The 14083-nt window shown below is 42.2% G+C and overlaps 2 protein-coding genes across 2 annotated transcripts in view; both read right to left on the bottom strand.

Annotated features, from left to right (window-relative positions):
- LOC308319208 (calretinin-like) overlaps positions 1–14083 on the bottom strand; it is a 37359-nt gene that overhangs the window by 22223 nt on the left and 1053 nt on the right. The gene's annotated exons all lie outside the window — the stretch shown is intronic.
- cmtr2 (cap methyltransferase 2) lies at positions 10136–13110 on the bottom strand. The gene has a single exon (XM_080769124.1). The coding sequence runs from the start codon at positions 12942–12944 to the stop codon at positions 12006–12008; it is 939 nt and encodes a 312-aa protein (XP_080625250.1). The 5' UTR covers positions 12945–13110; the 3' UTR covers positions 10136–12005.

Genomic DNA, 14083 nt, shown 5'->3' with positions numbered 1-14083 from the left:
GTAGTTAAAGCTACAGTCCGGGACTTATTTTAACGAATAAAACATTATTTCAGACAATGTGTATGATGAGGTATGTCAACACAATAGAGATAGCACAGTGGGAGGTGGTCTGACAATGTCAACAAAGTTATTGGAACCCTACTGTACTTTGTCACTGAATACATTACCAGCCCCCTTCTCATATATTTGTAACTATACTATTATAGATCCCAATCCAATAACGGCGCTGTTTGGTGCCCCTCCAGAGGGAATACAAATACCAACTCATCAGGCTGAAGCTATAGCGTTCTCCTCTTTACTTGCCAGACGACTGATACTATTCAATTGAAAAAAAAGGCAGCTGCCGTTGGGTGGAGGATGTTATGTCACTCACATCTCAAACTCGAAGAACTTAAATATACAATCAGAAATTTGGCAACCGTTTCTAACCTGCGGTAGTATTTTCTACGTAGTCATTTCATTGGCCACCCCCCCCCCTTCATTTTCATTTTTATTTAAATTTTATTTCAGTTATAGTTGATTTAATTAATATACAAGTTGTGGTTTTTTTACATTGCATTTCAGACTTTTACACTCTACACATGAATGTTGAGTACTGGTGTTGTTTTGTTTGTCTGTTCTGTATCTGTTGTCTGTCCTGTCCTATGTGCAAACTTCAATACAAATACTTGAATAATAATAATCTTACCAGCCCTGGTTGTGTAAAACATGACATAATGTAACATAATATACAAGCTCACTTATTCTGTACCAATGTGAAGAAATAACAAAAACACACATTATACAATGCATGATTAGATGCTCAAATGAAAAATGAAAGCTATTAGAGCTGATTGTTAGTATGCATGATTGTCAGTGTATGGGCGTGTTTGCCTGTGCATGTAGATTAAATGAGCTTTATGGGTTTGACTGCCAGGGACGTTTGTTCGCTCACTGTTGATACGGTTGAGCAGTAGCCATAATGGGAGTGTGCATTGTGTAAATTAGAGTGACAGTGTGTACCATCGCAGTAATCAGCCATCTCTGTCAGCAGTACAATCTGGACTGGAGTAGGACAAGAGTTGGATTCAACTCTAATGCCATTTCCACAGATACTACATGTCCAACTCAATGGCATCCAACGCAGATCATGCCAAAGGACTCTCCAGTAGAGTCCAATAATCAGTCATTCATTTAGAAAACAAATTGGATGCCTTTGTGTATTACAGTCAGCATCTCATTCACGCGTGATTATGAATCCCACCAACGTTCCAGGGTAGACCCGCCTCACCATGTGTCTGATTGGCTCCCGGGAAGGCATAGTTTTACTGAGGTTAGGCCGTTCGGGTTAGGTTTAGGGGGGTGCATACTTAGTTTAGACTAGTCACCAGAGATTATCCTGCAAGGCAGCAACCTGCTCATCGGAAGCATGCAGTCGGGTTCAGTGCCTTGCTCCATTACTTAGAATACTGTATACAGCCACTCTACTGTACCTCTCAGGACAGTGACGACCACATATTGCTGTGGTATCTGTCAAATACGAGCACTACACTATAGGGCTCGTATAGACAAGACACTGATGGAGCATGAATGCAGTGACATAATGCGACTGCCTACATGAGATCATTTGGCTTTGCAGAGTGGAGGTGGCTGTTAAAACCACTTTCCCGATTTCCGACAGCCAGTTTACTGCATGTCACCCCCCCCCATCTCTCTCCCCCATTTCCTGTCAGCCTACTGTCTGTCTCTCTATAAAAAAAATATGAAATAAAGGTGAAAGCTTCCACACGCTACGTCCAACCAGGGAAACTCCCCCCTGTCAGGTGTAAAGGAGCAACTTGGACACTGGTGGAGGGTGTGTAGAGCCCAGGATCACATTAGATGATTGACACAGGGGTGAAAAATGGGTTACAAAATCGTGGGATAAAAATATATATAAAAAAATAAGAAAAAATAAAGGCGAAAGCCGCAAAAAAAGAACTGAAAATAAAATTGTCAAAATTGGTCAAATAGGTCGTACGAAAGTGGTTTAAAAGCCAACCTCACACGATTAAATTGTGCTGTTACTTTGATAAGTTCAGTGGGTACTATAGGCAAGTCCCAAGGTGCAAGTGAGTGAGTGAGTTCTCCCTCTCCTCGGAGAGTGATTAAGGTGCCTCCCAGGAAACAGTTTTGACTTACAAAAACAACCCACCCACAGTAATGATATCACCTGAGACCACCTCCCGATGATGCAACAGTACGCCCTTCTTCAGTGGCAATGTGAAACAACATGTCAAACAGACAAACATCCACGCACATCTCAGAAATGTTGACGGGTGCAGGACAAAAATATACATACAGGAAGAAGGTAGGAAGTCCGCAGCACCGTTCTTTAAGCTCCCATGAATTTTATTATGGGAATCAGGAATCAACGTTTCAGAGTTGTTACAGTGGCACACACACACACACACACACCACACACACACACACACACACACACACACACACACACACACACACACACACACACACACACACACACACACACACACACACACACACACACACACACACACACACACACACACACACACACACACACACACACACACACACACACACACACACACACAGTGTGTCTGTGTGTGCCTGGAATCTCAACACCGCACTGCTTTTTCAAATCTCTTGGTGGCGTTTGTGACTTGCTGTCACAGCTCTTTACCATTACCACAGGTAATGAAGTGGAAAATATGTAATTAACATGTCATTATATAAATACAGTATGTATCAATCAGCATCTCCAAATCTGAGGCCATGGTTCTCAAGGTGAAGGAGTTTAAGTATCTCGGAGTCTTGCAGTATTGCTGTCGCTGTACCGCACTGTTGTGACGAAAAGAGAGTTGAGCCAGAAGGCAAAGCTCCCTGTCTACAGAGCAATCTTCGTTCCTACTCTCACCTATGGTCATTCATTCATTCATTCAAGTTATATTTATTCTCAAAATTACACAGAGTAATTAAACTCATTTTCAGTGAGTACAGTACAGTACAGTAATACAATAGTAATACAATATCATATAAAAAAACATCACAATACATCAGAGGATCAGGAAAAGGAAAACAAAAGGTATACCCACTTCATGTGAAAGAATAAGGTCACAGATACAAGCAGGCAAACATTGTTTTCTCAGACGGGTGGCTGGCATCTCCCTTAGATATAGGGTGAGAAGTTCAGTCACACGGGAGAGACTCGGAGTTGCATCTCCCTTAGATATAGGGTGAGAAGTTCAGTCACACAAGAGAGACTCAGAGTTGCATCTCCCTTAGAGATAGGGTGAGAAGTTCAGTCACGCGGGAGAGACTCGGAGTTGCATCTCCCTTAGAGATAGGGTGAGAAGTTCAGTCACACGGGAGAGACTCTGAGTTGTTTCTTCGCTGGGAAAGGAGCCAGCTTCGGGAATCTGGTTAGGATGCCTCCCGATCGTCTCCCTAGGGAGGTCCTCGCTGCACGTGCCACTGGGAGGAGACCCCGGGGCAGACCAAGGACCAGATGGGAGGATTACATCTCCACACCGGCGTGGGAACGTCTCGGGATCCCCCAGGAGGAAGCTGCTAATGTTGCTCTGGAGACGGGAGTCTGGAGCTCTCTGCTGGAACTGTTGCCCCCACGACCCGACTCCGGATAAGCGGTTGGAGATGGCTGGATGGGGATGCGATGGTAATTCCGACAGGGCATTAGTCCGACATGCGGGAACAACGCATGTCGGACTGCCGCTCGAACATGTGCTTCTCCCGTGCTCGCGGTTATGGTTAGGTTAGGGTTGAGGTATAGGTTGTAGGTTATGGTTAGGTTAGGGTTGAGGTAGGTTGGTTATGGTTAGGTTAGGGTTGAGGTAGGTTGGTTATGGTTAGGTTTAGCGCAGCCACACTTCACCCGCCCCTATTGCATATGCATATGCGTAGCCCAGCGTAGTGGTATATTAGTATCGCGACGCGAGGCTAGGTTAGGGTTGAGGTATGTTGGTTATGGTTAGGTTAGGTTTGAGGTAGGTTGTTGGTCTAATGACTGTCGGACCAATAATAGTGTCGGAAATAAAGCCTGTACCCGGCTGGATGGATGGACAATATGTATTTCAAGCATATTTCTGTTTATTTTTCTCCCCAATTTTAGTCACTGCCTGAAGCCCAACACTGGTCTGGGTGTAGCTAAAAGGACGGATAGATACAGAGATATCCATATGGGCATATCAGCATGCCCATGGGCATATATTGACGACATCAGGGATGGGCATAAAGGGACAAGGACAGAACATAATGGTGGTATCAGTCAGTTCGCCGTGTGGTGTGAGGTGGTGTGAGGGCCGAACCGATGTGTGGTCCTGAACCTCTAGTATATAAAAAAAACGGGCTTCTCGATTATTTGATAAATCAACAAACGAATCGATAGAATAATAGCTAAGAAAATATTGATTGTTGCATCCCTAAATCATAGCAGGGTGACAGCCAGGCGTGTGTGCATGCAGCCACGCATAGCCCAGCCCCTCCCCCAAACACACATACCCATACAGTATAGTACAGCACACACCCTGCAGCCTTGTCATCAGTGTAATTAGGCTTCAGTGAGATGAGAGTGGGAGGGGTTGGGTTGGAGGAATGGTCCTAAGTAATTCATTATATTGAATCAACTCAATTTGCTGGGTGGACAGAGGTCTATTGCTGTGCTTTCAAGCAGAGAGAGGGGGAAAGAGAGAGAGAGGGGAAGAGGGAGAGAACACTGGCAATGGTTGGAGGAAAACTATCAGCCATTGATTCTGATAATTTATTTGCTCACGTTAAAGGGGAGACTGCAGTGGTGGTCAATCACACCTCTCACCAGTCAGCATAAGTATCAGCACAAAGTACTCCAAGGGTGATATCTGGTCATACTCTTCGTGCAGAAATGTGGTGAATTGAGTGGCTATAATGTAGTCACTCAATCCGCATGTATGAGGCGTGTGACTCTACAAGCATGTAGAGCTCCACACAATTAAGGCAGTAATATATCCGACGTTATGGCTCTGTCCTCTTATTACTATTAAAGTGAATTAAAGGGAACATACCCTGGTATCGTAACCTTCTGCAAGCATTTAATTAGTCCAATAAAGGAATGAAGTGCATAATGACTTCACATACATTCTGCTATGATGATGATGATGATGATGGTGGCGGCGGTGATGATGCGTTGCATGTGATGCCTGTATTTTAAGTCCACAATTTGAACCAATCAGACAGCATCCTGTAAATGAATAGTAAGCAAGTTACTGGGATAACTTGCTTACTGGAATCTTTCATCCCCACGGTACCACATTGATCATTTGCCTGCTGCAAAAGTCAGTTGTAAAAGCTTTAGAGGAAATTATACTAAGGGAGCCAAGAGTCATGAATTCTATTCACATCCTGTGCACCATCAAGTTTATTCTGGGTAACAGTATCATCATCATCATAGTCATCATCATCCTCATTATTTTAATTATTTTATTTATTTAAAATCTTGAAGGAGGCATTGGTGTAGAAAAGTAGCAAATAAACCTCGGAATTTACTCAACGACATTAATGAGGTAAATTTATAGTTATTTTATTAAAGTAGTCTAATTGAAATGTAAGTATTGCCATGAATGGTTCTGTTCAGCTTCTCTGGTCTGTTTTCTGAAAAACCTATGTTTCTATGTCAGTGGTACTCAACCTTTTTCATGTCAAGGACCCTCAGAATTGATCTGTATTTGGCCGCAGACCCTCATCTGAAAATATGTACCGGTAGTTCCAGGCAGGAACCCCCCCAGAAGCAAAAACGTTCACTCTGAAAGAATATATATTCAAAGATTTGCACCACATTTTAAGCAGCAAAATAGCAGACCTACAAGTTCATAGCGTGGCACTCGGTGCCGTGCTATGAGCTTGTAGGTCTGCTATTTTTCAATAGCTAAATTATAACAATGCTTAAAACACCAAAAGGGGTTCCCGCCCAGAATGGGATGAGTAAAATAAATAAATAAATGAAAATCTACAGTGACAGACTGGATAACCACTGCCACAAGGATTTATAGTCTACCTTGGTCACTCTTCAGAAATACAATGGTCTTCTGGAATTAGGGAACTCTGTGGATAATCAGATTAAGCTGCAGCCCACATACTCTATCTATACAATCTTGTGGGTTCAAGGCCAGCTCGTGACCTATATTTCATGTTATCCTCTTTCTCCTTCCACAGATAATTGTTTACAGGGTTATGTAGTGGTTATAGGGGCCATTGTAACAAAATAAATGGATTCTTGCAGTGCTGCTCAGCCAATGTGTCCATCAACGGTCTTGTGTTGGTGCAAGATACTAAACCTGTATCTCATTCTCTAGGGTGGGCCGGTTGAAGGAATCTTCAGTGACATAGAGGGTGCGTTCGGAAATAGCGCACGGAGCGCACTGTGCAATGCAAACTAATAGGCGAGTGCACTCCCGGTGCGCATTTTCGAACGCACCCAATGTGTACAACAGATATTCAACACTGATTAGCATTTCAGGAAGACAAAGTCTGAGACCATATTGAGACAGCAATAAATATGACACAATTCAACATGATTTATGTTCAGAATCCATAAAATGAACCATTAGAACAGGAACCAAGCTGCAATATTTCCAAGAAGTGACTAAGATTGACATTCCAATTCAGGCTAAGTGTTAGAGGTTAATTTGTAGCTGGTGTTTATTGATGTAATCTACCTGCCATGAAGAAAGATTTGTGGCCTGGAATCGTCCATGGTGAGGTTTTAATGTTTTTTCTCTACAGTCTATCTCATGGTCAAGACTGTCTATTCTATGATGGATTCCCTTAAAATGGAGAAAAAGTCTCTCCGCATTTTACCAGGTGTTCGGAAGGCTTCGCTAGTATAAAATGTAGAACAAACGTCTGGCACAAGTTAGCGTTACACTTTGAAGAGAGCATTAGCCCAAGAGTGTTGTCTTTCCTCTAACTTGCCGTTTCCAGAGACGGAGGACTTAAAACTGAAATAGCTACTGTAGATGAAGCCTATTTATAGCATAATGATATTTCCTTGCTATCTTCTAATGCGCCGTCGCACCATGGCATTGTGAGCCAAACAAAGTAGACCTACAACATCATGAGCTTCTAGGTCGCAGTGTTGTTTTCGTCGACTAAAACTAAGACGATAAATGTTCGTTGACTACCGAAAAAGGTAGTCGACTGACGAAAACTAAATGGAAACTAAATAAAATTGTCTATTTTCAAGTGTAAAAACAGTCATTAGGCCCACCAAAACACATTTTAGTCGACTAAATCAACTAGATTTTGTCGACTAAAATCTCATGACATTTAGTTGACTAAAACTAGACACTAAAACATTCCGGGTGACTAAAATGTGACTGAGACTAAATAAAAACTAATGAAGAGACTACGATAAGAACTAAGATCAAAATTTGCTGCCAAAAACAACACAGGTAGGCATTTTGTGCATGCAGGTAGAAGACCGCTGTGCATCAAAGTATGAACCGCGCTTAACCTTCCCTCTGTGGTTCGGAATATAGGTCTGCTGACAGACATCTGCTGCAGGAGGAGAACAGGACGACTCGTTTCACATTTCTTCCGCTGTCGTTAGTCTGTGACAGAGCAGATGTTTAGTGTGTCGCTGCAGGCCCAGTAGTGTATGTATTTTTATCCCAACTGTGGATCTCCCAGACACGAGTCAGAGAATATAGAGCTATCACAGGAACGTTTAATGAATCCTGAGACAAAGGCACAAACAACACTATCATATAATACCAGAAACAAGCTCCTTTGAAGTTCCGAGCTTTGTCGAAGGAATGTGGTTGTGCTGGACTATATGGAAAGAAACTATTCCGGTGGTAAATGGTAATAGCATCTTCTTAAACATATACAGGCCAGACACTTTAACCAAACAGCAATTCATCTAGCCATTTCTGTGCCAGCCTGTAAATTGCAGCACCAGCAACTTATTGTAGCTGTATCAGGCTGAGTGCATTGACTGCCCCCCTGGCTAGGTGTTATTGCTTCTTAATGCAGTGACAGAGTGAATACTTCTCCTTGAAAACCATCCAAATCTAGCGTATGTTCATAAATATTCGCTTAGTTTGTAACCTCAGAGCTAAATTGCAGTTTGTATTATTCAGTGTCACACTTTCAGGGTTGAAAGCACACTGTATGCTGGCTGAGAACAAGGTGCAACAGAGCATTTGAAGGTTCACAACCATAAGCAAATTAATAAATTATATCAACTTTCTCACATATCAAAGTTGGCAAGATAGATCGAGTTTACACTGCACAAGGCTGGAAATCACTATTCTTTTTAGATCACAATACATCATTAACTTTAAAGTTTACCGATAACTTGGGAGTTTGTCTTCCCTGCTTTCTAATGAAACATGTAAACATGTTTATAATAATAAAGTAGTATGTATATTCATAGCACAAGCGCTACCAAGTAAAAAAGTTAATTTCGAGCCCTGGTAAGACAGAAACCATATCAATCCTTTTTATTACCCACATTTACATTTGCTCTCCTTTAGATGCCATGAAAATGTAATGTATTCAGGGCACGTTCCAATTAATCCATGATCCAACACACATGTGGCTGTATAAATCGCAAGCAGCAACACATCTACAGTACAAGGTGATAAGTTCTTTTTTGAATTGTGTAAACAGATTTGAAATGGACAGAGCACTGACGGAAACATAAATTGCAGCGAAGAAGGACTGCATTCCCCTTGCACTATAATGACTATATGGTCCAATCACTTGACCCAATCCTTGACCTCATACTGTAGAACAAAGTGCACAGATTGCTTTCAAATCTCACCCTCATTCTCTACATTGCATTGATCAGTTTCTTATTTTCTCTTAACCGAAAATAGCCTATTGTACCTACAAGTTCACAACACTGCAATATGATCAAAGTATGTAGGTCTGCTTCTATTCCACACAGACTGTTTTGTCCCAAGAATAGGGATGATATAAGGTAGGGTTCATGTGGTTAAAACCCATATTTGTGAAATAATTTCAACAGTCTAAAGTCTATATCTAAAAAGAGAAACAGCGATTGTTTAATGTTCCAATCATCTCTTTGGAACCTTGCGCTTGTAATAAATAAATCAGTTCCGTTTTTAATCGGACTGATGAATCTACATTTTTAATCTCCAAGAGAACGTGGAAACCAAATTGCCACTATGCTATAACTTTGATTTTGATGGAGGATGCGGGGGGGATACAATACAATCCCCTTGTTATCACGAGTTCACGACGACCAAAATCCCAGTAATGTTCAAGCTAAGCTTCTTTCTGAGAGGAGTGTTTTTTAACTTAAAATGGCCGTGATTGTATTGTATTGTTAGATGCATGAGAAACCCCTGCCTGGATGAGCTCAGTTTTCTCAGTCATTATATCACCATAAAAATATAATAGGGAAAGATGTTATAAGGCAACTTAAAATGGAATTGTAGAAGCATCCCCATTGTTACAAAAGAATGCATTCCCTATACCGACTGTATCCCTGAGCTGTGTGAAATCTCTGGTGAATGTCGTTTTGATTAGCTTTGTTTGAGGCCCTATAAAGAACACATGATTTAGCACATCTCTCTTCAGATCACTTGTCATCCACTTATCTCCTGAATTCAATCACACAGCCACACAGTGCTGCCTTAATATGATCAGTGAACCTAGAGAAGTGATAACTGTTTCTTGCGGTTTAGACCTCCAGGCATCTGATCTCTAGTCTTCATTAGAGTATTGGTTGCCATAACTTGCCAAGATGAAATATGTTCACATATTATTTAACTCAACTGACAGGGCCACAGTAAATCTAATTCCATCTTGATCCATTCACAGATGGTCAGGATTCAGATTAATCGAAGCTTTAGAACAATGCTTTAGACAATGCTTTTAACAATGCTTTAGAATCTAAAGCATTGTTAACAGAACAATTTAGGCTTCATTGGATGTTATCTAAAGTTTAGATAACATCCAATGAAGCCTGAATTGCACAAATATGGGAATCATATGAGATGAGATTCTGATTGAGATGAAAGAAAAGTAATGTCTGTATTTCTCCCAACAGAACAGTTACTGACCTATCTGAAGATCCCATATTCTTTACCAATTACCATCATGACACCTTGTTCTGGATATCAGAATTGGGTAATGAACCAAAACGCTTCATGCCAGTTCAAAGACAAATATTTTACTCATTTTAATGACCACTACAAAACATACAAATATTAAAAGTAAAGAAAAAAAAACACACCAAAGAATATTTGATCGATACTGTATTAGTATAAAGACGTGCTCACGCATGTTTTCATCCACGAGTAACTACCATCTAGCATGGATTAGCAGTCGACAAATTCAACGCAGGCCCTACTTTCATTTCCTAAGGAAAGACGCTCCATTGTGGACAAAAGGGACATAAGAGGATTATCCATCACAGAGGACTGAGGAGATCCCTTTACTCTAGCTGATCCACGCAGGCAAATCTGATCACACAATCACACATCAAAGTCCTAAGTCCAAGTCCTTGTGTAGGGACTTGTTGATTAACCATTTAGGCCCGACGTCGAAATAAAAAAAAGTCTTCTAAATCCTGACAGTTTTCTGAAAAACCTCATGTTTCTATATCAGTGGTGCTCAATATTTCATGTCAAGGACCCCCAAAAATGATATGTAATTGGCCACCGACCCCCATCTGAAAATATGTTATTCCACGTTCGCTCTGAAAGAATATTTATTCAAAGATTTACGCCACGATTTTTCAAAAATTGCAGATCTACAAGCTCGTAGCGCGGCATGCACTGAGCTTGTAGATCTGCTATTTTTCAACAGCTAAAGTATAGTAAACATAATGCGTAAAATACCAAAAGGGGTTCCCACCCAGAATGGGTTAAAGGTCAGGACCAGGGACGGCTCCAGGGGAGCCAAATTGACTGACTTCTATGTAAACCAAGATTCATTAGCCCCACCTCTAAATAGCCAGCCCCTCCATAGCACCCGCAGTCACAATTTTCTGGTCAGGACTAAGGTTTCAACATTAATGTGTCTTCGCTCCGATGAAGATGCAGTAGCATCAAACCATTAGTGTGCTCCAGATTTATCTACCAGGGCCCGAACTCAGAGCCCGCTCAGCCCGGCATGAATAGGTAGCTGGAATTGAGAAGACTGGGCGGCGGTGGCTCAGGGGTAGAGTGGCCGGATGGTAACCGCAAGGTTGCCAGTTTGAATCCGGGCTCCCCCAGAGTTAGCGCCGAAGTGTCCTTGAGCAAGAGACTGAACCCCTAATTGCTCCCGATGTGCTGGTTGGTTGGTATGAATGTGTGTGAATGGGTGAATTGATGCATCTATGTAAAGTGCCTTGGATAAAGGCGCTATATAAATGCACATTTACAATTTAAGACTGTCCGATGAATAAGTTAGTAATAAGAAGTATTCTAATCTGTGGTCAACTTTTGTGGACTGTTTAAGCACTTAAAAAAAGGGTCCTGATCTATTGCACCTGTTCCAAAAGACCTGCTAAACCATTCTGTAACATTGTTTTTTTAAACCTTTTAATATAGTTCAATTTTTTTCTTGTCTCTGTTTGCCGTCCCGTTGAATTAAACAAAGCAGAAAAGAAGAGTGAATGTTGGCCTGTTTGTTCTCACCCACCCACAGACGGTTGTTTCATTGCTCCACATGCATCATTACTGCAACTCCCAGAAGAACCCATTAGGAACCATAATCAATGCATGATCGCATACGGTAAACAAATTCTAGGTTAGATACTGAAGGAAGCATTGCAAACACAGTAGTCTCTTTGGAACACAGTGTTAAAATCTTAAATAACCACCATCAAACGAGATATACAGTACTGTATAAAGAATGACGCAGTCATTTTCAAAAGATTAGGCTGACAGATGAATATTTCACCTGTCCCCATCTAACCCGTCACATTGGCACAGCTCTACAAGTACTACACGAGGCATAAAATGAATCCCCAAGGGACAATTTGACCAACTGCTCTATGTTTGCATCAGCAAATGCAGCTTATATCGGACAATTGCTGTGTTCATGGTGCACAGAAAATCTGTAAGTCTCAGGAGTTCCTCCATGGGAACAAACTGTAGGACCTGCCCTTGACACTCGGACGATTTATTGTCCGCATCCTCCTCTCTTGCCAATCGACCCATGCGGTCGTGAAGGTCAGTGAGCCAGGGGAGCAGCTGGGCAGAGACTTCAGGACAGAAGCCCACACACACTAGCACTGTTCCAACCACTCCGACCGGGGGCGGACAGACGAATGTGACCGTGCGGAAAGACAGATGCAGACAGAGGACAATGGCTGCAGTGACACGGGTGAGGGCGGAGGCCACGGGCAGCAGGAGGGCATCGCCTGGGCAAAGGTTCTGCATGTAATACAGAACACAACCCAGCAGCTCTCTCTGGTATTGTGGATCGCCGTCATGCAGTGTGACTCGGCTAGTCGCAGGGAAGGAGGGCTCTGCACAGACCTTTAGAATTAAACCTCCCATTTGAGCGCCACACGACCCCCACACGGACCCACTTCCAAAGATCAGACACTGTCTCTTTACATTCTCATTATCAGGGCTGGATGCTGATGAACCACAGAGTCCTGCCACCTCTGCTAGGATAGAAGTGGCACAAACTACTTGGCAAGAGTCACAGGGAGGCATAAGAGTCGATACGACTTCAGAACCTTGAGCCGTCTGCAACAGAGCTTCGTTTAGGTGGCTCAACAGGACTCCTTCACAGAACGGAGAGTTCCTGACCGTGGTCAGGCTGACCCCGGTGATAATGTACCAGGAGCGCACGTGGCAATTTGCCAGCGGTCCTTCCAGTACACAGCCATTCCAATTGTCCTCTGTGCAGTGTCCCTGTATCGAGGAAGCAAGACAACCCCCAGGCAAGACAATGCGTTCCCTCCAGCTCAGGGTAAGCATTACCCTCCGCTCATTGAAGGTGCCAAGTTGCTTCCTCTGGTCCAGCGGTCGCCCTCCTGTGACACTGCAGCAGGCTGGATTTACAGTGTTACGAGACAGCCAACGGGCTCGTGGCAGGTAACTCACCTAAACATGGAGAAGGAGACCTGATCACTCACAACTCACTTAACAGAGTTATAATATCTGATACGGATCATTATGCATTAGTGCATTCATTGTCTGGCTCACACATGAGCAACTGGCAGCCCGGGGGCCACATGCAGCCCCCACCATCACTTAATGCAGCCGGCAGGTTAATATCAAAATACTGATATATTATTGATTTCAGCTGTTACAATGCCAAACATGACCCGCTTTAATTACTTGACCTGCTTTAATTACTTAGTCCATATTAGTAGCTTAATGACTAGTATTAAAATGTTATTAACTTTTTTTGTGTCCAATATATTTGGATTTAGTTCGCAAAGTTAACATAACTATAACTACCCTTTAAATGCATTTGAAATGAAATAAAAAAGGTTATTTTTCAGGATTGCAGTGCAAAAATGGCAAGAAATAATTCAGGATTTCAATTTTAAAAAATAGCAAAAATAGCTGATCTACGACATGTGTCCCTCTGGAGTGAGTGTGGAAATATAGTGGCCCTCTCCATCGTCAAAGTTGCTCACCCCTCAAATGATATAGAATTAGGAAGGTGTGCTCAGCAGAGGGCAAAATCTAGGAGTAATGCCCTAATAATAACACTTAGTGCTTCAGTATGTCGACAAGCTGATTTTCCTTTCTACAGTGCCAAAACTACTAGTAACTGGTGTACTGACCATGGTATTACTGTGCTTAACTGACCAGCCAACTGGCCTGGTCTGAACCCCACAAAGCATCTAGGTTGTATTGTCAAGAGGAGGGTGTGAGTCTGTGAGACATAAGACTCAACAATACAAATTATTTTATGGCCGTTATCAAAGCAAACCTGGGCTTCCATAACACCTCAGTGACAAAGGCTGATCACCTCCATGCCACGCCCCATTGATGAAATAATGTGTTCAAAAGTAGCCCAGACCAAGTATTGACTGCATACATTGATATACTTTTCAGATGTCCAACATTTCTCGATTAAAACAAATGAGATATATATATATATA

The sequence above is a fragment of the Protomyctophum bolini genome (genome assembly GCF_963924005.1).
Source record: "Protomyctophum bolini genome assembly, chromosome: 1".
NCBI lineage: Eukaryota > Metazoa > Chordata > Actinopteri > Myctophiformes > Myctophidae > Protomyctophum > Protomyctophum bolini.
Note: the sequence above shows the minus strand (reverse complement) of the source record. Positions and strands in the feature narration are given on the sequence as shown.